The following is a 25706-nucleotide window of genomic DNA, read 5'->3' on the forward strand; positions in this document are numbered from 1 at the left end:
AGATATTTGTGATAACTCTATGTTTTTAATATAATTAAACTGTTAGTATTTCCATATTTTTTTTCCATGGGAATACAAAATGATAGGATTTTTTCAGTTTACATTTTTATCTTGCTTGTATGCGGAAAAATACTTGCATTTGAGCTTCAAAAGCTTCAGAAAGGAACTATGCAGCTGAAAGCTCATGAAATGTTTTAGTAATTCATTGCCATACAGTAAATACATATATATACACACTAGATGATTCTAGAATGTAAAAAGTCATATTATCACCAACTAATCATTCGTAAGGTATGGGGTTTTTTTTCCCCACAAAACATCATTTTCTGGTACATTGTGAAACTGGATGACTGCTCAGTGATTTTCAGTAACTAAGGCATACAAAGAAGGTAACTGCATACTGGAATTTAGCCTTTGACAGATGAAGCCTAGGTGTAACTAGAGAGCTATTTTCTAAAAAAGGTCTTCAATTCCAGAGATCTGCAGAACACAGGGAAATTTTTCAATATAAGCTGACATTTGAGCTTTTAAAATTCTGCCAGCATATAGTAAATCCCCTTCCAGGAGATTAAATTGCAAGTGCGTCAGCTTTACCAGGTGTCAGTATCATCCTTTAGTCTGAAGATCACCAAGTATGCAGTGACTCTGATTACATGTCCCTGGAATTTAGTGCACTATTTTGCATTACTTCTGAATCTGGCATTGCATGGTAAAGAGATTAGTCTCCACGTGCACATTAGTACGTACACTTACCCCTAATCTCATCTCTTATACTTGTAGTAAGAAGAGAAGCAGTAAAGGGCTAAGGCTTTGTGTGTCGAGTCCTGAGACAGAACTAAGAATTTACAGAGGTGGCATTCAAATGCATAATTACCTTTGAAATTCTCCACTGGCAACAATGTCCCCCAGCCCAAACACATTAAAAGAGTATTGGTGGGTAGTTACTTTATCTAGCTGTATAAGATTTTTAAATTTTGAGAGTGTTAACAATTCCATTAAAACAACCAAAAAAAAAATTTATACAAAAGCAATACAGCAACTAAAAGCTGTAAGATGCTCTTAATAAGCTAGATGCTCATTTCCAATGAAAAATGTTGCATTCCCTGCATCCACCGCTTACTGAGTAAAGCTGCTAAAATGATGACATTTTTTTTCCCCCACAGAAATAAAAGGAAGAGTAAAGGGGCTCTTGCCTATCGTTCCTTCTACCAATACTACACGTGCCCATACATGCATATTACACTGTCATTGCAGTGCAGAGCTCTGATTCTATTTTGGTCTTCCCTTTGCTGTCAAGCAAGTGTCAGTCTCTGTTCAAGAGGCTCATTGCAAACTGCTATCACATTAGAATCCCTATGACAGAAATTGGATGGACATTTCTTGTAACTTCTGGTTGTCTTTTCCAGAGAAAATAAGTTCATATTTATTAGAAACATTAACACATCTAAAGTTTAAAGAGCAACAAAAGTTATTCTGTAAAGGTCTAACTCCTAATCTAGAAGGCTTCATAGATGGCCATGTTCTGAGTATACCAAAACACAGTTTTGTGTTCATTTAAGTAACAGATACCAAACCGATTTATCAGAAAACAAATCTACAAAAGCACTGAACACAGCATTTAGTAGCTTCTATTTCTTGTAAGACATTATTTAATATTAGTATTCACTCCCAAAATAAATTCTTGAAATTAGCAACACAAAAGGATTATAAAAGACTGCCAAAAAATTGCACGGAGAGCTTGCCAGATGACTGGGTGGAACTGCTTTAAAATGAGAATTATAAAATACAGGAAAGGAGTTTCAGCCTGATTAAAGATTTATCTGCAAAAATAGCCTCACCCACAAGGTCCTGAATTTTGTATTTTATTTTGCTATACCTTTGGATTATCAATGATTGGTGTTATGATAAGATCAGATTCAGTGTAAATGAGCTCTTTCAATGTTGACTCCATATCCTGCTGACTTGAGCACATATTTTTAGCCTAGAATAAGAACAAAGTTTATAAAAAAACCTGTTTTGCACAAAAAAAACCCCAAACAACCAGAAAGAAAGTTTATGGTTACTCCCCAAATATTTCATTTAAAAATTATATCACACAGTTTGGCCACCTAAACAACATATTCTACATTACTTTTTATTTATGTAGTAGCAGATAGGGCCGACTAAAAATTATGATAAAGAAACATGTTGGAAGAAAAAGCATCAGGTCTAAAAAGTAGAGTGAGAAGAAAGAAGATTGCATTATCCCTTTTATACACTGGAAAAAAAAGGAGACTAGGCATCTTTCTTAACTCTCACATCTGCAGTTCTGCAAGTAATTTTTTCCAAATAACTTGCACACTGTAAGAACTGCTTTCCTGTTATCATTATGGAAGGATGGAGAAGAAAGTTGATTTTGTCACAGACTTCAGACTGAAATTCTAACTCTAAAGATACCACCATCCCTTAATATTATTTTTCTACTCACCTTTTCAAAGCATGAATCTCTTTGTGGAGAATTTTGGATTGGGGCAGTAGTAGAATCACTTACTTCTACTGCAGTACTAGTTCTAGGTGTGGGACGAGAACTTAAACAAAAGGGAAAAAAAACCAACAAAGACTACAGATTAAGTTTCACTGTAAACTACTTTTTTGTTGCTCTTTTGAAACTTTCATGCCATACAGTAAACTTTCAAAGCTGACAAACACAAATGATGCTATGCCTTATCCATCAACTAAAAATGAACTTCCTGTCTTTAAATACGTCCTGACAAGGTTAGGACTTGTTTCTCGGTTAGAAATGGGAAGGACTGGCTTGTTTCTTTTTTTGTTGTTGTTGTTTAATCAATGTAATTTGACTATTTTCTCACCCACAGTCACTCTCCAAATTGGATGCTAAACCATTATTATCTTAATTCCTAATAACAAACAACATACCAAGACAATTAACTTGACAAAAAAATTGCAATTTATTTTATGTTATTCTTTTCTGACTGCCAACTCTTGGCTAGGTAAAGAGAATTAAAAACTGCCTAATTCTCATGTATGAATGTGAGCTGGGTTTACTTTTCAGTTTTTCTTTTTAAAAATCCTGTCTGCTAATTAGAAAATGAAGACAGGAGAGACCAAAACAGTGCAGATTTGCAATTTTCATAAGGCTGCTAGTGAACTTGATTTTTGTAGTATACATTAATTTAATTTAAAGCATTTAAAATCAACTTTAGAATTATTAAAATTTGCAGGCCAGGAAACTAACTTAATCAACAATTTAAAATGAATGCGTTTTCTTGATTAGCAGAAAGTAATATACATATTTAGTTGCTAATCAGTTTTATTTATTAGAAAAAGGAAGTAAATTAAAAATACAAACACCAAACAAAGTTAAAGATACTCATGCAAATCAATGATCAAATAACTAACATACTTACTAACAAAATAAGGATAAGAATGAGAACAAGGCATCTTCTATCTATTTTCAACAGAAACTCAAATTTAAAGGGCACAATGAAGGAGTGCCAAAATATTATCTACTAGGTAGATAAAACTACATAAAATATCCTAATTCTTATGGTAAAAAAACTATCAGAATCTACTTGGAAGTTTCAGCACTCTTATTTCCTAAACCAAAAAAAAGTATGATTTCTAGCTAGGAGGCTGAACAAATTATTCTAAGTTATGCTTCAAAACATGTTGATTTGTTAAATATTTTTTTTTCCTCCAAACATAATTTGCTTTCATATACGTTTTAGATACAGAAAATCTTTCCTACTTTTCCAGTTCTCAGCTGGTTTCTCAGTTTAAAACAAGACAAGTCATTGCTGAATTGAACTAGTTGAAATGAATAAAATCTATTCCATTTGCACACGTAGAAGAAGCTACTGCTGTTAAAAGCTGATTAACCACTCCAGCAGCTAAGTAAACTCTGGTGCTAAGAGCCAGGTCAGCAGCTTCCTTTCACTTCAATGTTTTAAGACTTTAGTAGGTAACACATGCTGCTTTGAGAAGCTAAACCATTGAAGCAAAGAGAATTTCAGAATTTTTTTTAATTCTTTGTATTACATTTCAAATTTTGTATTAAAATAAATTTACTTATCAGAAATAAAGTAAGTTTCTGTTAAAAATACATTTTTTTTTCTACTCTCATTCCTGACCTAATTTTGATTATATGTTGTTATACTAAGGGTTTGTAATGCCATTTTATCTTTTCTTTTCAGCAGATTCCTAGAGCAAATAACAAATGCTATTTTAAGTTACTAATAGTATAGGTTTAGATGTAACGATAGAAGTTATACATGAGATGAGAAATAATACTTTATTAAAACCAACTGAAATAACTTGAAAAGTAGACACAATATCACGTACAAAAGCCCTATTTCAGGTTATGCAAGAAGCTTGAAAGAGTATTTCATCTCAAACTGGAATATTTCTGCCTGATGACAATAAGAACAGTATCTATTTTACTAGATAATCTTGGCTTGAAAGCTAGTAAAAACTTTCAGCATCAGGTCTCAGCTAAACCAAATCACTGTTAAACAAGTCACTGTTTTTTATTTAATAGTAGATTGTTACCAATAGTTTGTGACGAAAAGCTGCAGGCAGAATTTATTAGTGGATCTTAAGCTGAATGCTTATTCTTGTGTATTTAAAGTAAGCATAGTCAAAGCATATTCTCATATATATGAACTAAGAAGGAAATAAAGTTCTAAATAAACTCTTCTGTTTAGACAGACAGCTAAGAAATCAAAAGTCTACTTCCAAAAACCAGTGTAATAAAGCCGTAAAAGCATTGCTTTAACTACGCACACTGCTTTTGCAGCTCTTCAAAGGTGTCTTAATATTAATTAAACTGGTGATAGAAAATTCAGAAGGAGACACACTAACAAAAATGCTACAAACAGCATAATAAAATGTCTGAAGAGACCCAGGTAGGGGTGGGAGAGAGCCAAACCAAAAACATACAGGGTTTTCTAATTGTTCTGTAGGTTTTCATACCTGAGAAGAAATATGGATTCATTTGATTCACCATCAACTGCACTTTTGGGGCGCAATTCAGCCTGAGTTTCTACTGAAAAGAGAACATGAACTTGCATTGAAGTTAGAAACAAATAAAACATAGGGAATAAACATGTTGGTAAAACTGATGAAATTCACAGGACACAAAATAATTCAAAATAACAAAATGAACAACAGTACCTATTTTGAAAGAATTGCTTGGTAGCTTATAGTCTTCCCTTGAGGATGACAGGTTATCTAGATTTTTACAAGTACCCACTGGCTCTTTGGCACTCCAAGACACTGATGACTCTGTGTCTTCACTACTGTTTAATAAAAGATATTAATTACACAGATTAAAAAAAAAAGAGGGATCATATCCATTATTTGTTGCATTATTAGCATACAATTTAGCTGTCATTCTCTAGAACAGCATACTATTGTAATATGTTACACACACTTTTTAAATTAGTAATGGCAATGATGAAAAATAAGTTTATAGCAAATAACTTGGAGAATATTAAAAATTCTCTAGCTCCCTCAGTAAAATTACATGAAATAAATTTTAAAAGTTAAATTATTACCCCATAATACCAGAGCTATTAAAAAAAAAAAAATTAAAAGCTTTAGAGACCATTCAATCTTCACAGGAAAAAGTCACAAACCTACTTCTAATAACAAAGTCTGTAGCCTAGATTAAGATCAATAAAAACTACCTTTTTTTTTCCTAATGATTTACATGTCACATTTAATTGCACATTTATTGATTATGGTTGTTTGGGTTTTTTTAATATACCCCTCTATTATTCACATGGAACTGGGTCATATAACCTTCCTGAAGGCTCTCCAGGATATCAAATATTAATCAAACCTACATTGTGAAGAAAATAGATACATGCGCCTCACAGTTGGAAAAGTATTGAGCCTCTTTTGCATGTCAAGCCAATGTCCTATGTTTGTCATATTCGTCAATTAGCTCATACTTCAGTGGATATTTCAGAGGCATTAGAAAAACCCTCAAGAGTAAGGTCAAATAGTCCAGTATTTTGTAGGAGCTCTGACAATTCCTCAAAGATGAGCACTGTGGTAGAGGCTGCCATAAGTCTTGCTAAAACCTTGAATAAATTCTTACTTTGTGGTATAAACTTTAAATCTTGATTTCTTATCTGCCTTAGTGGTGAAAGCAGTAATCAAAAGACAAAGAGCTGTATCTCAAACTAGAATAAATGTTAATAACAAAAATACTGCAGCACTGGTATCAGAAATGGGTATTAAACAACACAAGAGAGAACTTTAAAATACATAGAACACAAAAACATTCAGCATTCTAAAAGAAAACTATTTTCATATTAGTTCCCTAGATTGGAACCTAAAGTATCTTTCAGGTATTTAGAACAACAGAACATAAAAATCAACACTAAATATCCTAATTCAAAATTAAAACCAAAAAACCAGCAAGGTAACAGGAGTTTTGAAGAAGCCTAACTTTTTAATACATAGAACCCATTTTCACAAAATGCTTGGGTTTTCTGCATATATAGCAGTGTAGAGTATTACAAATTTAGAAAAAAAATCCATTAGATTAATGCTTTATGTCATAAGCAAAGAATATGGGTCGGCTGCATTTGCAAGGATATAAGGCTGAACCACAAATCTAAGATGCTGTACTGATAGACTTTGTGATGCTCTAAGCCTCATGCATAAAAACAAACAAAAAAACTCACTAAAGATAAAACTGACCCATATTTAGAAGATTCTACAAAAGCTTTTAAAAAAAAGTAAAGCAAATTACTGTGCATCATTGTTATATAAACAAATAAATAAAAAGAGAGAGCAGTTAATTCAGAAGTAAATTTTAACACATTCTATAGTCAGGAGGAAGGAGTCTATTGAAAGTGAACAGACAGTGTAATACACTAACAGGCTAATGCAATTCCTAAGCATCCAAAACTGTTCACTGAATGGTGTAAAACTCCATTCGTCAACTAGTTAACAACATGAAAATCCTAAGCAAAATTAAAAAATGAGAAAATTCACAGAAAACCTTTTTTTTTTTTTTTTTTTTTTTTCCCCTTATATTCACAATGAAAAAAGTCTTCCTTAAACATGCAGTACCTTGACCTTGTGCCCTGGCTGTCTGCAGAATCACCACTACAATGGCTAAGGGATCCTTTCCAGAATGGGTGCTGCAACAGGTCTGTCCAATTCAGCCTTTTGAAAAGCAACAAACAAACTGAAAAAGCAGTGGCAAAGTACAGCTCCACAGAGAGATACCAGACTAGGTTTTGAACCCAGTGACACTACAGAGCAATTAATCCTGTTGTTCACTTTTATTTGGTCAACAAATAAGTTTTCTTACAGGACAAACTTTTTGCCTCAAATCAGAATGGATAATTCACACAGCACAGAGGTATGAGCCTAAGAACAAAGGAAACTGCATAGCCAATCCCAACACGTAAATTATCTGAGCTACCCTATAAATGATAACCTTATGTTATTTAACAATATAACTATATCAGCATAAATCAAAACCTCATAAAATACATGTGCCCATTGCTCTGGAAAAGCAAAACCATCCAATTTTAAAACTGCCCATCATTTCTGTTACAAAGTTATCTATTTAGTACCAGCTACAAAAATACAATTATATACTTAATCAAAACTTTAATTCTGTATATCTTCAGAGAAGAAAAAGCACAATTTCTCTTTTATACTAGGGATTAAATGATTTTTTGCATTCTTTGTCATCTACAAAATAATATACATACAGTACCATAGCAATTATTTCTCCAGAAGTGAAAAGAGACAATGCAAACAACAATCATGTATTAGACAGTTTACCTTTTCTGAGGATCTTTTTGAAGCAACCCATCAAGCAAACTCATGAACTCAGCAGAAGGGTTCTGAAAAGCAGAACCTGTAAATAGAAGCACTTGAGAAGTACTGGGCAGCAAAAACAACCATCACACAATGTAGATCAAACCATTATCTACAGAACACGCTAAAAAGTTTTCTTTAATAGTAAAAAAATCTGAATGTATGAAGAATCTTAAGTATATACTCCTTGCATTTCAAAGGATCCTCAAAAAAAACCCCAAACAAACCACCAATGCTCACTCACCAAACTAATTAAAATTGTTTATATGTTAAAAAAGTACCCTCCAATTATCATACAGCTATTAGCGAGAATGAAATGGAGTTGAAATTTCCCACAACCATGATAATTTTAAAGGGAACTTTGTTGCACCCCATTATACAAAAGAAGTTTCCAAAATTCTTATTTAACTGAGACTCTACTTCTGAGAGCTCAGAACTGTGAAATGGACTTTATCCACTTTGAAAACAAAACCTCTCTTAGAATTGAGCAAGTAACAACAGTTTTAATTCTACAGGTCACCATTTTCACTACATTACTATGAACTGAAAAAAGCCACTAATATTTAAGAGTCTCTATGAATACCACTGATGCCCAGAATGACTGAAATCAAAAATTCCATCCTAGAAGGTAGATCTATTTCTTAATACTAAATGATATGCCTGTCTGTCAAAAGGGAAATAAGCGTTCATCATTAATGGAGGAAAAGTTCTTATCAGAGGAAGCCAACGATACATTCACTTCGGACGACTAACCAATTCCTGCAATAAGACTCAGAAGAAATAGTGCAAAACAAAACTTTAACTTCTTAAGTATTACTCTGATTTTATTCATTAAACAATAGGAGACTGTTACCCTGTGGTCTAGGTGGCAATGGATCTTCATATAAAATCTTTTCAATTAATTCAGAAAAGCTATCTGAGAAGAATGGTGGTCTTCCTACAAGCAAACAGAAGTATATTTCACAGATTAGGCAAACTTCAAAATGGCTGTCAGGTGCAATGGTATATGATGAGCTCATTTTCCTAAGGAAACATCCAAAGAAATAAACACCCTCGGCCTGAATTCTATTTATCAAGTTCTCTTGTCAATTTAAATACAAAACTTTGGATTAAATTCTTCTACCATGAACAGCAAAAGAGACCATGGACAGAAGAGGCACCAAAGATGGCTTCGTGGAGGTCACCATGATAGCCCTGTATGAATCAGCAATGAGACAACAACAGGAGGTGGTCTAGACAGAAATCTCAATATCTATGTAACTATGTTGATCCAACAGATCAGCATACTGTTTAAGACTTCAGAAGGTTTCACTGTAATTCTCATTTGTGATTAAATCTTCCTTCCAGCTACAGCCAATGCTAACAGGTACTTTATCTGCAGGAAACCCAATGACTCTGGTTTTATACTAGTAAAACAGTTTTCTCTTTCAAAGGTCAACACAATGCGCCCAGAGTTTAATACTGAGGAGATTAAAAACATTACATTGTCAGAATTCAAGGACTGCTATAATTTTAAATCACAGTATTTAAACAATAACAGTTGGCTAGTATCACAATATTTAGATCACACTCAAAAGGACAATTGACCTTTATCTTTAAAAAAAGTACAGTTAGTATATTCTTCAAGAAATCTTTAAAACCTGTCTTAAGTTTTTCTGTCTTATCTTCCCTAGAAAGTTAACAAGAGTTTACTCTGGGACCACAACCTATGTTTCCATTATCACAGATATTAAATAGATACACAAACTTACAACCTGAGAACATTTCATAAAGTAAACATCCCAAGGACCACAGATCACTGCCTTTAGAGAAGTCTTTTCCCTTTATTGCTTCTGGAGCTGTGTATAACGTAGAGCCTACAAAATACAGGATGCATAATGTACTCGATTATTCATTCAGCATTTATCCTGTTCAACACTTCAAACTTTGTCTCCACACTTCAGTGAGTTAGGGATTATCTTCATTTAGTATAAGAAAACTGAGATACCAAATGTAAGTAGTTTCAAAGGAACTTCTCTCCTACACTTTTACTGAATTATATAGGATTATATATGCTATTTTGTTGTTTATTTCACTTCTATTAACTAAGCTGGCTTGTACTACACTTTTCTAACACAGTGATTAATGCAAAGAATGTTTTGATATGCCTTGACAGCTTCCAGAGCGAAGCAAATTAAGCAGTATGGTAAACCAACATAATTCTCGCGTGAGTAACAGAAATAATTATGTTACATCAGGTTTTGTTTGGTTATTTGGTTTGTTTGGGTTTTGTTTTTTTTGTTGGGGTTTTTTTGTTGGCCGGGGGGGGGGGGGGTGGGGGGGGTGGTAAAGTTATCCCAAGACATAAACCTTCATGAAATTAGAAAACTTACAACAAGGTAGCTAGCCAACTGGATCACTGATCTAAACTGATTATAGCTATTTTCACACTAAAACACTATGAAAACATCACATATCAAATTATAGCAGCTTATTCACAAACCCCTTTTGTCTTGATATAGAAAAAGAAATATACAGTTCCTATTTCTACAGTAGTTCCCATCTAAACACTAACTCAGTTCTCAAAAAAATAAAAAAAAAATACACAAATTGAGCAAAAGTGTCAATTTCATAGTCCTTTAAAAAGTTTATTTTGGATTCTTTTGTTCTTGGGTTTTATTTTTTTAAGTGACATAAGGTCATTAACCATACACACCAAAACAGCTGTTCTGAAAGGCAACAGGAAAGAGATTAGATTTGTATTTCTTCCTGAATAAAGATCTGTTCTTGGTCTTAGTACTTCCAGTGTGGATTTTCAGCAGGAGACAGCAAAGTATTAAGAAAGCTCTCTTTGTTCCCATAAAGTATTGCCAAGAATTCCATTGTTCCTGGTAACAGTAACTGCTATGACATATCATTATCTTGGAAATAGAGGTTTGTGAGATGCTCTGAGATGATGACTAATAAAAGATTCGGAAGATTAAAACCAAATCTCTTAATTTTTTTTATTCAATGAAAAAATAACATAGTTTTTGCAGCCTACTGCATTTGCATGGATCTGCCTGTTGAAACTAAAGCACAAGAACATTCTCATACTTTAGAAAGAAATGATCATTCTTAAGTAAGAGGTACTGAAACAGCAAAGCCTTGAACTTGAAATCACTTGGACCCTTTGCATCAAAAACGACAAAGTACATACAGCAGTGCAAAGTCTCCAATGAAAGCAGCAGCAGTTCTTGTAGTTCAGTTGTTGCATATACTGAATTGTACGTACACATTTAACATGAAGTTAAAAGAATTTAGTCCTAGACCTTACAGACAGTATCTGCAGCACAGACTTTTAAAAAGTGGATAAATAATTCCATAGCTCAATTTTTTCTGAGACAAAGCAGGAATAATTTTAAATCACTTTATCATAATTCCAATATCAGTTATTTCTTCATACTCCAATTACTACTTTATAACTGGAGGACAAAAGGTTCTAACTAGGTGATTCTTTTTGCTCCTTCCTTTAAACTTTTTTTTTTTTTTTTTTTAAATACACTGTCCTATAATCAATTAAATACCAGAAATACAATTTCATCAGTTAGGAAAGCCAGTTCTAGTTTGAACCCTGAACTTCCAAAGTTTTAGTGATCTTCTATAGTTTTCCTCAAATAGCAATTAATGATTAAGCCTCCTCAGCAAATCCAAACCAAGAATTAGTATTTTTAATTAGCTACCTTGAAACATTTCAGATCTCATTCATATACTCAATTTGGTTTGTGTTTTTTTTTTTTTTTGTTTGGGATTTTGGGGGGTTTTTAACTCTAGAAATTTGGCTTCTTTTTTTTCTACAAATTAAAGTCAAGAACAGTTTATAAAATAATGAAAACATGCTCAAGATAGACAGACAGTTTGTACATTATACTATACTGTAGGGATTTGATGTCAAGCTGCAAAAAGAAACTTAAAATAAGCCACCTCCACTTATGTTATGTTGGAAGTTTGTTACACAAGTAGACTACAGTCTGTAATCACCAATATATGAGCTTCAATCCAAAAAATAACCTGAAGTCTATTTACAAAAAGCAGGAAAGGTCAGGAATTGTTAATATGTAATACATTTTATGACAGACAGAAGCATATTTTTTCCAGCTTTTAGTTAAACTGGCTTTGTGAAATTTGTAGAATTATTATCATATACCTGTAAATCAGAAATAGTGTGGCCAGCAGGAGCAGGGAGGCAAGTTTTGGGCCCCTCACTACAAGAAAGACATTGAGTTGCTGGGGCGTGTCCAGAGAAGGGCAACCAAGTTGGTGAGGGGCCTGGAGCACAAGTCTTATGAGGAGCGGCTGAGGGAGCTGGGGCTGTTTAGTCTAGAAAAGAGGAGGCTGAGGGGAGACCTTATCGCTCTACAACTACCTGAAGGGGGGTTGTAGTGAGGTGGGTGCTGGTCTCTTCTGTCAGGTGGCTGGAGATAGGACAAGAGGAAATGGCCTCAAGTTGTGGCGAGGGAAGTTTAGGTTGGATATTAGGAAAAACTTCTTTACTGAGAGGGTTGTCAGACATTGGAATAGGCTGCCCAGGGAAGTGGTTGAGTCACCATCCCTGGAGGTATTCAAAAAGCGCATAGACGGGGTACTTTCAGAACATGGTTTAGTGGGCATGTATGATGGTTGGACTCAATGATCTTGAAGGTCTTGTCCAATCTAAATGATTCTGATTCAATAAATACAGTTTCTTTTCTTTCTACTCACTTGCAGGTGGTGTTCCCTCTGTAAGTTATGATGTCTCTGAACAATCTTCCTTTTGAACTAAATTTTGGGTTTGAGCTTACTTAAATTCCCCACATGCAGGATACATTAAACCTACTTACAGAAAACGTACAGATCATGCTTTCCATTGTGAAGACACAGGCAAACACATTAATCTTTACAAACGATAACACAACAGAATTAATTATTCAGTTTCTCTAGAAATTTAGTTAGCCCCAACAGAACAATAAACAACTATTTTGTTTCAAGCTCTTCTCTCCAAATTACTTCAAACAAAGGCTTTTTCCAACTTTCATCCTGTCCCTTTGGTATAAGTTAATTTTGGGTAGTAAAAATATCATACCTCGAAATCTATTTTTCAGGTATCTTTGTGGAGTGCTTTCACTGACATCTCCTTCAGCTTCTTCAGATCCAACTAAAGCAAAAAATTCTTCCAAATTTTCACCATCCACTTTAGCCAAGCAAAAATTGCTGAATTTCAAAGTGCCAGGCCCTTCCAGCAGAATCTAGAAGAAAAAACAAAATCCAGCATAAGTATCATATACTAAAACTGATGACTGCTGAAATTTCCAACACAAAGTATAAAATAATTTATTTTTTTTAAAAAATCACAAATCTCAAACCATTTAAGTGGGTAGAGATGATCACTATAAGTGAAAACACTGAAAAGTTTAAGTCAATGCCAATATTGTCTTTTTTTCTTATAACCAAAAAAATACAATAGAACCCTTAAGAGGTTTAATGTGTACTTTTGTTTACTCATTACTAAATGAACAACAATGTTACTGTAGAAAAGAAAGTAAAAGTAGAGTAAAACTTTGTAGGAAAATAAAGGTGTGGTAAAAAGAACCATCACTTCATTTGAGGGGAAAAAAAGTACAGCTTTCTAATTTTATTTAGCAGAAAATGCCAAAGATTTTGTCCAATGATGGTGAGAGTTTTCTCTATGCGGTCACTGCTTATTCTCATAACTAAAAGCTTCATAATCCCCAAAATGTTGTTCAGAGAAATATATCATTCAGTCAAATGGAAAAAAAAGTAAAAAGAAAAAAAAAAAGAAGAAAAAAGGAAAAAAGCAGTCTTACTTTACCACTCTGTATTTTGTGTTCAAAGGAATACTTTACAACAACATTCTTCTTTGGAAGAATACAGAGTCATCTCCATTATGCTTTATTCATGTTTTTTTTTTTAGTGCTTTTGGACCCACAAATGACAGAAACTGAATATAATTGTGCAAGATTTTACAGAAAATTCAGAGAAGGGCAACCTGATCACTTATAGATCAAGGTCAAAACCAACTACTGTTAAGCAAGAATTTTTGGTTATAGTTATATTCTGGTGACTACATAAATGAAAACCAAACATGGACTTTGACAAAACTATATATAAATTCCACACATACACAAAATCAGAAACTACATAAAGATTTGTATTTTTATGAAAGAGTAAGACAATTATTGTTTCCAAATGCCATTTAAATAGAGAAGGTTATTAACAAAGAAAGTTTAGTTAACTTTACTCCTTCATTAGCATTTTCTATAACTTCATAATATTCTGCAGCATGATAGAATAGGTATAATAACAAAGTTATATGTCTGAGGACAGAGAACTAAAATACTTCATTGATTCAAACCAGTACACTAAATTGAAAAGAATCTATCACATTGTATCAAATATACAACAGGGAAATAAATCAATTAGATCATAAAATGTTCAAGCTATACACTTGTCTCATTGTCTTCACACATATTATAAAGCTCAACTGGCCTCCAACCTGAGGTAAGCCTCTTTGAAAAAGTAAAATGGAAATATGAATTAAATGCTGATGGTATACAAAGTAACATGCAGAGTCCCCTATAAATAATACTCCTTCTTACCTTTCCAGGTGTCAGTTCACAAAAGATAATTCCAAGCTTATGAATATGGTATAAACCAGTAATCAAATCAACACCAAATTCTCTCACTACATCTTCAGGTAGATGTTCATCTTGAGCAATAACAGACTCTAGAGAACCACCTGAAATATGTTTACATATAGTCAGCAAGTGCATATAAAGATGCCATACAAATAATTCCCAAGGGCATTATATAAGCTTCTTCAAAAGATGCCAAGCAAAAATCATTATCAGTATATATTAAAAATATTTCTTGAGATTATCTAATAGTTAACAAAACCTAAGATGTGCAGAAAAAAATCATCTCTTTCCAATACTGTGACAAAAACCTTAATTTTTACTACCATTAACTTGAGTGCATGACTCCAAAATTACTTTAATATTCATTTATTTTACAAAGGAAACAGAAGGGAGAAAAGAAACCCAGAAACTGCGTCACATCACAATGTAATAGTACCCAATGGGTTTATTCAAATTCCTTAACCAGATCCCTGCTGCATGAGTTAAAAGAATAAACAAAACCAAGAGCAGGCAATCAACTTCTGTGAACAAGTGCTAAAGCTAACTTCAGGCAATTTTCCGCTGAACTGACAGACAACAGAAATAGTAAAACTGGATTACATTCTAAGGTCCTGAGGTCAACAATATCCAACAGATAAATTCTTTGGTTTGTTCTTCGCACATAGTGTTACTGTACAGTCCTTTTCTTAACTCATGTGCCCCAGTTCTTTCATCTTCATCCTTTCCTCTCTCTCTTTTTTCTTTTTTTGGGGGGGTAAAGAAAAAAATTCAAAAACAAACAAACAAACAAATACCCAGGACTAAACTTTCACTTTCCAGGTTTCTCACACAAACCCCAGCTTCCCGGCCCAGCAAGTCCTACTTGTATCTCTCTGGACTTCTCATCCTAACATGAGATCTTTCTCTGTCCTTCTGAAATCACCACTCTCTCCACTAAGTTCCAACCAACTCTTCCTCTGTTTCTGACCAGATTACACCTACAAAGTTTTCCAAATAACCCTCACATATATCCTCTCTCACCTGTGTCCCTCTCTGGGCTTCACATTCACTCTCTATGCTTTTCTCCACTGATTGTTACTGCTTCTCTGTCCTCACAAAAATCTCTTCTTCCCCATCACCTACTTCCTCACATCCCACTGATTCTCAGGTATGTCATCAGACTCATCCCATTTGAGCCACTCCTGTCCTAAGTGTTCGTAGGACTTAGACTTCTCCTAATCTTGTTTCCCACATCCTCTTCGCTCAAACAGTCTTTCTTCTCCTTCCTGTCCCAGTCTCCTATCCTAAACTCCACATTCCCATCTCCCCCAAAATCCCTTTCCTCGACCTCATTTGGTCCTTTACTATTCCTGCACCAAACCTGTTCCCCTGAGACTACAGTTTGTATTTCATGAATTATCTACGGGTTTCCTGTCAACACAGCATTCTTCAAATTATTCAACACTGCCGAATTAAGTTTTCTTTCTGAGTCTTTTTTATGTTGTTTAGGAGATCAGTCTTCCCTTTAAAACCAAGCCCATATTACATAGCTATAGTAAAGAATTTTCCATCATGTTTGATTACTGTTTTTTATAATGTAATTTAGAGGACTACATATAGAATAATTCCATAATATCACCAAATACACAAAGAAAAATAATAGTGAAACCAGCATCACAGAATTATGCTGCATCTCATAACAGAAACTATGTCACCTTGAGACAAGTGAGAGAGATCTTCCATATTTCAAAAGCAGTTTTCAACGCTTTACTAAATTCGTAAGAAATCCATGTCTTATTCTATTTATGAGTAAGTTAGCTTCAACACATTCTCCTTGCAGCAAATTGCAATACTGCAAGCTAAAAATACATTGTAATTGTTCAAACTGTACTTAATAAAAGGCTGTCTGTCTAGTAACTTAAATGTGTGCCCATAAGTTAGACTATGCAAATAGACCAACGCCTCCATATGAGCCATTAACTTCACTTTTAATCATTGAAAGAATGACCTGATTTTTTTTTCCAGAACTTGTAGCTTCTCTTCTTCAGTAATTTTTGAAAAAGAATTCTGGATAGAAGAAAAGGCTGTGTGTAATATGGACTTTTACTATGAAACAAACTCCAGATACCAAAATCTTAACATGCATGACTTGCACAATTGGCCTTCTTTTCTTTCTGCGTGGAGTAAAGCACGCTATCTGCAGTTTAAAACATGCAGTCATCACAATTAGAGAAAGCTTTAAAAGATTTCTTTAATGGATTGACAAGAATCTATCAAAACTCAGTGAATCATTTAATGCAGTTTTAGGTTCTCAGAGCTCCCAGATTAACATCTTAACATAAAAGTCAAAATACTTCTACTGAACAGGAAGAAAACTTAAATAATTTACTATTAGCTACAGAATTGCCCTTTGATTAAAAAAATCATTTGAACAATATTAAGTCATTTGTACATTATAACATCATTTACTCCTTGCTCTCTTTATTATTTTGTGCCATAAAATGAAAAGAGAATGCCAAAGCTTCCAGTCCTTAGAAAACTTCTCAAGTAATTTTTACTTAACTACCCTCCAACTGTTCACTGTCTGTTTTTAAGTTCCCCTGATTAGCCCTATCTCTTCAGCTATTAAAAATCAACATTATGTCACATCAATTAACATTTTACATATACAGTGAAGCAGAGGAGAAATAGGATCTCAATTGATTTCTAAAAATGTTTCCAAAAGCAAAAATATTTTTATATATAAACAGGATTCTCAAGTTTATAATCAGATAATTACTAAGCTTTTTCAAAGATCTAAGTATTTGTTGTGGAGAAACTGTTCTTACACTCTATTAAGTTTTTACCTTTCGAGCTTATCTTACCTGTGCATAATTCCACTACAAGCCAGAGATGGTTGCTTGTTTCATACCACTCATGAAATGTCACTATATTCTTGTGTCTGATGTCATGAGTCAGACGAACCTAGAACAAAGTTGGTTTTTTGGTTTTTGGTTTTTTTTAAAGCAATATATATAGACTTAAGGCGGGGGGGGGGGGGAGATACAATGCAACTTTACTCTAGATCAACTACTTGTTCTCTTATCTTTTCCAGTGCACTAAAATTATTCTCCAATTCAAATATTTTAGTTTTACATGTATGTTGAGAAAAGATAACTTTCCTCACAGACCCTACCCAACTCACCTGTTTTTAAAAATACAGAAAAAAAAATATAGGAAGTCCCCTAATCCCAAATTCTAAGCACTATTTAACCAATAACAAACTGGAAATCAGAATTTGGAGTCAAACTTGCATTCTACTTTCTTTTTCAATGAGAACACAACTGTGAGACAGTATGGCAAACAGAGTAAAAGGAAGTAAGAAGAAATTTTTCCATCATTCTTAAGCTTATCAGGCAAGAGCAATCACTCAAGGATCCCTGGAAATCTGTATTTCTACTATACCTACATTGCCTAATCTCTACAGAAGCCTCTGTATCTTGTCAAAGTGGTACATAAGGTATCCCTAAGGGCTTTCTAAGAAGAATATGGTTCTACGAACAAAACATTTAAATTGGGTAGATTCATTTATCACCCAATAAATGATCACTGAAACAAGGAGAAGGAATATGAAACTGTATTGGGTTTACGTGGCAAGGTTTTGGTAGCAGGGGGCATACAGGGGTGGCTTCTGCAAGAAGCTGCTAGAAGCTTCCCCTATATCTGATACAGCCAATGCCCGCCAGCTCCAAGATGGACCCGCTGCTGGCCAAGGCCGAGCCCATCAGTGACAGTGGTAGCACTGCTAGGATAACAGATTTAAGAAGGAGGGGAAAAGCTGCTGCACAACAGCAGCTGAAGAGAGAGAATACGTGAGAGAAACACCCCTGCAGACACCAGGTTCAGTGAAGAAGGAGGGGGAGGAGATGCTCCAGGCACCAAAGCAGAGATTCCCCTGCAGCCCATGGTGAAGACCATGGTGAGGCAGGCTGTCCCCCTGCAGCCCATAGAGGTCGACGGTGGAGCAGATATCCACCTGCAGCCCATGGAGGACGCCACACCGGAGCAGGGGGATGCCCGAAGGAGGCTGTGACCCCAGGGGAAGCCTGCGCTGGAACAGGCTCCTGGCAGAACCTGTGGCCCTGTGGGGGACCCACACTGGAGCACTTTGTGCCTGAAGGACCACACCCCATGGAAGGAACCCATGCTGGAGCAGTTCATGAAGAACTGCAGCCTGTGGGAAGAACTCACAGAGAAGTTTGTGAAGGACTGTCTCCCATGGAAGGGACCCCACATTGGAGCAGGGGAAGGGTGAGGAGTCCTCCCCCTGAGGAGGAAGGAGCGGCAGAGACAAGGTGTGATGAACTGACCCCAATCCCCATCCCCCTGTGCTGCTGAGGGGAGTAGGTGTTGAAAATCAGGAGTAAAGTTAAGCCAGGAAGAAGGGAGGGGTGGGGGGAAGGTGTTTTAAGATATGGGTTTACTTCTCATTACCCTACTCTGATTTGATTGGCAACAAATTAAATTAATTTCCCCGAGTCGGTAATTGGCGAGTAATATCTCCCTGTCTTTATCTCGACCCACAAGCCTTTTGTTATATTTTCTCTCCTCTGTCCAGTTGAAGAGGGGGGAGTGATAGAGCAGCTAGGTGGGCACCTGGTGTCCAGCCAGGGTCATCCCACTATATAAACAAAATCTATGTACCAGAAAAATAAAATATTTGAAGTGTCTAACTGTATCAGTTACAGCTTCTATTCTGGCAGGTATTATATGTTTAAAACTTTGCCAAGGTTTTACAAACCAGAATTGATTTACCTTAAATGCTATTCTTTCATAAAAAATATTTTTCCTTGGTAAGTAATTAATTGATTATTTACTGGAAGATATGACTACCACTGAATTTGCAGAACTAATAAAAAAATAAAGCAAACCATGACATGGAAGTAACTGTTTTTGCAAGTTCTCTGAAACATCATAAAAGCAGTAAGACTGTAAACATGGGTTTATGCATGTGATTTAAACAACAATAAAATCAGATGAAGAAATAAATACATTAAAATAAGACTCTATTTAAAGTATAAGAATTTAAAATCTTAAGAAGCTGATCTAAATGGTGACAAACTCCATCTAAAGAAGCACATGGTATTTTTCTTTTATATTACCTGTGCTACAAGGATTTTGTAAGCTGTATCTTTTCCCAGATTTAGCAGGAAAAAAACATTACTTACCCAGTTTGTTATTTCAGCTCTTTTGCATTTATCAGTGCAAAGAACGGCAACAAAATTAATTGTCCCCTTTCTTCGTCCTTTATAAACAACTGTCTTACTTCCTCTTCCAATCTCCTCATACAGAATGAAGTTCTCCATACTTAAGGATGCTTTACAGGCAATGGATCAGAAACATGGTATTAGTCTTGTAAACAAATAAACCTTTAAAGAAACGAGGAGGATGGGGAAGCATTCAAATTTAATAGTATTGACATATAGTATTTACCCTCCCAATTCTCAAAAACAGGGATTATCTACTTCCAGAAAGATCAGACATAATTACTTTACAGAAGGCCTCCTCTCATGAAATGTGATTAAAATTTTGAACAGGTGATAGAATTTTCCACTTCCAAAGCTCTTAACACATTCAAAAAGTTACAGGTGGGCCAGTGGCTACAAATTCTAAATATTTTATCTGTGAATAATCAAACTACCAAACTTAAAATTGCATGTCCTACATAAAACTGCTGTCCAAATGAAAATATTCTATACTGAAAGCCTTGCCAAATAAGATTGCCATTTCTACCCAAGGGCACTTCAGGCAAATATGTCCCTGCAACATTTCACAATGTAATTTAAACCTGTCAAATAACTGATTTAATCAATGTAACTGAAAAACACAGGACTCTGTGAATATTAGCATTCCTACCAATGCTAAGCTGAATGTAGCTCTACCAGCTATAGGACTCAGTGTTAGTTCTTCGTGGATAGAAGCAATTCCTTGCAGATAAAAGCTGTGTAAATTCATTGGCAAATGTTGCATTGTGGGCGCCAGGCAGTTCCACAAGAATTCAATTTATATTTGTAACTATCATTTTCGTCTCAAGAATTCTATATGCTTTAATTTACGTACTGAAACAAATGAAATATTTGCTATTTGTTGCAAAACCAGCGAGTGGCATTTGTATATTTAAATAGTTAAATGCTTTTCATAAAAGTCTGTTTGATTCTTTTGTTCCATAATTATTTTCTCTGAGAATCTTGGAGCAATGGGAGAACTGATAGCAAAACATTGAAGCAACTATAATACGAGTTCTGCATCAGCTTTCCATCCAGCTCCTCGGCTATTCCACTGGGTTAAGGAGAGACACACAGAATCCCAATACCAGCATATTCCGAAACAGGGTACACTGCTAACTAGTCCTCAGTGACCACCTTGTAATAAGTTCTTCCAGCTTCAGGACAGCTTCACATTCAATGCCCAGTTCTTCCAATTTAATTAGTTCTAAGACATTTGGAGTTGCTCTTTCTGAAGTCTACATGACTTATTCAATTTCATTTATAAAACTGCTGTTTTTTCTTCAACAAGACCAGTTCCCAATGTAGTTATCCTAAAACCACAGAAAAGCAGCATACTGGAGAGGGTAGTGCAGCAATAGGAATGATAAGCAAGGATGGAGAGGAAGGGCTGCTTAAGTAGCATAGCTGTCAAATGCCTGATTACAAACCACAAACTCAATTTCACTTTAACTCTTTCATGAGACACAAAGCTCCCTGAGTGACAAATCAAAGACTGAAATGAAGACCAGGGAATCCCTACATTTTCAGACCAGACTTCAAATGAAAATACAACAAAGCATTGGGCAGCACCAGACAACAAAATGCCTGTCACTAAAATACTGGTTCTTGCCAGAACACCAGCCAGGTGCCCAGATGATCCGGAAATTACAACATGTCTAGGAACTTCATGATTCCAGAATTTCCTTTACCGAAGATAGTTACCCAAGACAGACATTTTCTCCTCAAAAGAAGAAAGAATCTCACCATCACAATTCAAAAGCTTTCAGATTAATACTGTAAGTTAGTTTGATTTTATCTAGCACTAAGCAAACAGCTAGGTATGGCCAATATAACATAGGAAGGCTTTTTTTCTACAGTTGTCTATGAGAACAAGGTAATTATACAATTATCAGTGTGCCAAACACCCCAAAATAAGACACAAAGATATAGCATCAAAACAAGATGCGGGTCTCCATTTCCTTAGCTCTCTTTTCTGATTCATGCAGATCACACCATTCCTTATGTTCTTTTTCTGGACAGCTGTCATGGTTTAACCCCAGCCAGCAACTAAGCACCACACAGCCACTCAAGCACTTCCTCCCTACCCAGTGGGATGGGGGAGACAATCCGGGAAAAAAAGTAAAACTCATGGGTTGAGATAAGAACAGTTTAATAGAACAGAAAAGGAGAAACTAATAATGATGATGGTAACACTAACACAATGACAAAAGTAATAATAAAAGGATTGGAATATGCAAGTGACGCACAATGCAATTGCTCACCACCCACCAACCTACACCCAGTTAGTCCCCGAGCAGTGATCTCCCCACTCCCCCCAGTTTATATACCAGACATGACGTCACATGGTATGGAATACCCAGCTGGCCACTTTGGGTCAGCTGTCCTGGCTGTGTCCCCTCCCAATTTCTTGTCCCCCTCCAGCCTTCTTGCTGGCTGGGCACAAGAAGCTGAAAAATCCTTGACTTAGTCTAAACACTACTTAGCAACAACTGAAAACATCAGTGTGTTATCAACATTCTTCTCATACCAAACTCAAAAACATAGCACTATACCAGCTACTAGGAAGACAATTAACTCTATCCCAGCTGAAACCAGGACAACAGCTTAAAAAAAAAAAACAACCAAAAAACTCATAATGTCCTCCCCTACTACACAAAGATTCCAGAACAGCAATGCTATAGAAATGTATCCAGCAAAAGAAATGGCCAATCTACAGCCCACCCCCAAAATTTACACAACCACAGCCCCTTTTCTGTACTTCTTTCCCAAGAATACTTCAAACCTGACATGTGCACCTCATCACAAGACTGAAACATACACACATTAGAGAGATGGAAAATACCTTTATGTTGGTCATATGAAAGGCATTATCATCCACTCATGCAACAAACCATACAAATGTAGGCCAGGCTCAATGACAAGTACAGAAATATCTGGTTATCTGTCAAAAGCAAAACCAATGACACACAAATGCACACTGGGACAGAGTAGTCATAGTCAGGGGAAAGGGAAGCCTTCATTGCTACCTCATGACTGGCAGTACTTGCAAATATGGTCTCCATTAGCTGCTCTGCAAGAGGCTACAGGGAAAAGAGAAGCATCTAGTCTTGTATCCCTGAACCTCAAGAGTAACAGCTATGCCATGATTTTGGTATGCAAACCAATGGAGCATGACACGAGACAGACTTTCAACAGCTAGAATACATTCATTAGTTTTGACATAAAGTACAAAGAGGTCAAATAAAGCGACACAAGAAGTGAAAAGAAGTATCTCAAGGCAAGATGTAAGCCTGCCACACTACCACCTGCAACGATGGAAGCACCCAAAGCAGCAGACTCCAGTTACCGAGGAAACGGCATTTGCTCTGGGCAGGATGCAGGACCAGGACACCAAGGAGATATGGTTCCCTCTCTTGGTGAAAGAATGGCCAAAAACACTCTGAAACGAGCAGCACCTGCACGACCTGAGACCTCCTGCCGTCAAAACTCTGTCAAGAGCAGGCAGCTCGGCAGGCCCGAGGGCTCTGCACCACAACCCCTGGGACACAGCCGCCTCCCGGCCCACCTGCAGCAGAGGTAAGGGTGCCATGAGGAAGCCCATTCCCCGGCCTAGTCTCCCGCCCCCCAGGAGACCTTCGTTCGAGGCTCCCCTCAGACCTAGGGACAGACTATGGCCGCGGGTGAGTGACCAGGGCGGGAGCCGGAGGACGGTGAAGGGGCGACGGCTTGCGCCTGCGCGCGCCCCCCACATAGGGGGCGGGGGAGCCCGTCTCGCGCGCCGCCGGGAGCCGTTAGGCACGTGCACGCCCCGCTAACGGCCGTCCGCGGGGAGAGGGGGGAACGGATGGGAAGCAACAGCCGTACCTGTGAGGCGGGGGGGGGAGGGGGTGGGTGGGTGGACAAAGACGCAGCGTTACTATCGCCCCGGCGCCGCCATCAACCGAAATCGGCGGAGCCCCGCCCCCGGCCGGAGTCTCCCATACCCCTACGGGAAGGAGGGGGAGGGATGGAAGTGTCCCAACGGGAAAGTCGTCCCTGCACGCCACAAAATACAGCCAGCGGGAGCGATAGCGGCACAACAGTCAGAGTAACTCCGGGAACTGGGATTTTTCCTCCCTTCCTCTAGCAAGAACACACGGCCCGGTGCCACCCGCGTCCGTCCCCTCTCCCCCTCACGCACTGCTCGGATGGTCGCCACCGCGCGCCCGTATCCAGGAGACGGAGCCAGACGCCGGAAAGAGAGCAGAGTCGCCATTGGTCCAGGAGGCGCCAACGTCAGAGCGGGTGCCTCGGCCGGAGTGCAGTTCCCGGATGCTGCGGGAGGGGCGGGGCGGTCGCTCCGGGAAGGGGGCGGTGCCTCCCTGGGGAAGGGGGCGGGGAGAGGGCAGCACGTGCCGGAGAGGGCGGGGCGTCAGGGGCGCAGGCGCCCGGTTGCCAGGCAATCGTCAGTGCCGGGCTAACAGTGGGGGAGGCCTTGGCGCGGTGGCCATAATGGCCCCTGGGGCTCGGGCCTTGCTGAGGGTAGGCTAGCGCCCCGAGCGGGCTCCAGCAGCGCCCGCCGCTTCGAGCTGGGTTGTTGGGGCTTTTTAATTAAGCCTCTGTAGGTCAAAACAGCAGGTAGCTGTTGTCAGTCCCGTTAACAGTGATTTGTAAATGCCTAATTGAGGGGCACTTTGTTACGACAAAAATTAGCTCTTGAAACAAGTGTTTTCCATTTTTAGCACTGGAGTTTTCACTTTATTTTTCATTCTAGGGTGGTCTGGTTTTGGTTTTTTTTGTTCGGCTGGTTTTGTTTTTCTAAGGCCCTTGAAAATGTCAAATAAGTATCCTTTTCTCTTGCATGACAAAACATTTAACAAGATTTGGTCTGTCTTTCTAGAGAAAGTTGTAAAGAATTATGTTTTGTCAGTTGTTCCACCTTCATCTTGACTCCCTAACAGTTTTGAACCCGTTGATCCATTTCAACTGGATCTGATAAAAGAAGTAGTACACTTAATAGGAAGGATTCCATATTTCTTTAGGCTGTATGATAACAGCTTCAGGTTTTTTACCCCCACTGTAGGAAAGATTTCAGTCTGAATTTAAACACCCCCTAATACTGAAAAAAGGGAGGGGAAAAAAAAAGTCCCTATTTGGGAGAGGGATGTTAGAAAGGTGTCAGCTTTCATTTTTGTTTCATACCTTCTCAGGCAGCAGAGGCTGTAGACACAAAGCACAGTTCTGGAGGAAAAAAAGCTTCATTAGTTACACAGCTTGCCAAACATTTTGTCACAGTTCAGCCGTTGTGGGGTTTGGTAGAGAGTCTACAAAACTGGTAAGATGCCCGTGCTGCACACAGGTATAATTTTTGCTGGTTTATTGGATATCCACATAGAATTGACTGGACTCCTAAGTGCCGAAAAATATCGGGTGCATATGCCTGGCAAAATTGCTCACTTCTGATCAAGTTCAGATCCCATCCCATTTTGCAGCATAAGTTTTCAGCAATTGCAGAGTTGATCTGTCATTACCAATGAATCTTCAGCTTTGAAGCTGCACAAGCAAAATAATTTTTCCTTTTCTTTTAATGTAAATGAGTAGTTGCCTAGATATAAATAAACCAAATACGTAAGTAGACATCACCTAGTTTCTTTTAGTAAGCATAAGAAAAGTATGTCTTGAAGAGCGATTTATTTAGATTTTAGAAAACCATGTATTTTGTCTTTGGCTTTGATGAGGGTGACCGATATAAAGAAGAAGGAATAGAATATTAGCTCAATTGCAGACCAGTCCTGACAGCAGTTCGATCACAGATCTTAGAAAAGTGACTTAATTTCATTGTCCCTCTCCAAGAGGACACAACTAAGCCACAATAACTATCAAGTTACTGCCTTTGCTTCCAAATTTCTGGTGTTTTGTCCTATGTACAGCTTTCTGTTAAATTAGTCCAAGTTAGGGATTGTTTTTATGCAAAGGGGAG

At 37.0% G+C, this 25706-nt stretch overlaps 1 protein-coding gene across 1 annotated transcript in view; it reads right to left on the bottom strand.

The window, feature by feature from the left end:
* Positions 1–24005, bottom strand: part of ULK4 (unc-51 like kinase 4) — a 266896-nt gene extending 242891 nt beyond the window's left edge. Inside the window, exons 1-13 of the mRNA XM_075055583.1 lie at positions 23928–24005; positions 19688–19836; positions 17345–17444; positions 14463–14602; positions 12929–13091; positions 9603–9704; positions 8702–8785; positions 7813–7888; positions 7087–7182; positions 5173–5297; positions 4972–5044; positions 2468–2567; positions 1877–1981 (exon numbers count right to left, since the gene is read on the bottom strand). Coding sequence (XP_074911684.1) covers positions 1877–1981; positions 2468–2567; positions 4972–5044; positions 5173–5297; positions 7087–7182; positions 7813–7888; positions 8702–8785; positions 9603–9704; positions 12929–13091; positions 14463–14602; positions 17345–17444; positions 19688–19825 — 1302 coding nt within the window. The 5' untranslated portion in view covers positions 19826–19836; positions 23928–24005. The remainder of the gene's footprint in view (positions 1–1876; positions 1982–2467; positions 2568–4971; positions 5045–5172; positions 5298–7086; positions 7183–7812; positions 7889–8701; positions 8786–9602; positions 9705–12928; positions 13092–14462; positions 14603–17344; positions 17445–19687; positions 19837–23927) is intronic.
* Positions 24006–25706: the final 1701 nt, after the last annotated feature.

This window comes from Buteo buteo, chromosome 2 (genome assembly GCF_964188355.1).
Source record: "Buteo buteo chromosome 2, bButBut1.hap1.1, whole genome shotgun sequence".
In the NCBI taxonomy this organism is placed as follows: Eukaryota; Metazoa; Chordata; class Aves; order Accipitriformes; family Accipitridae; genus Buteo; species Buteo buteo.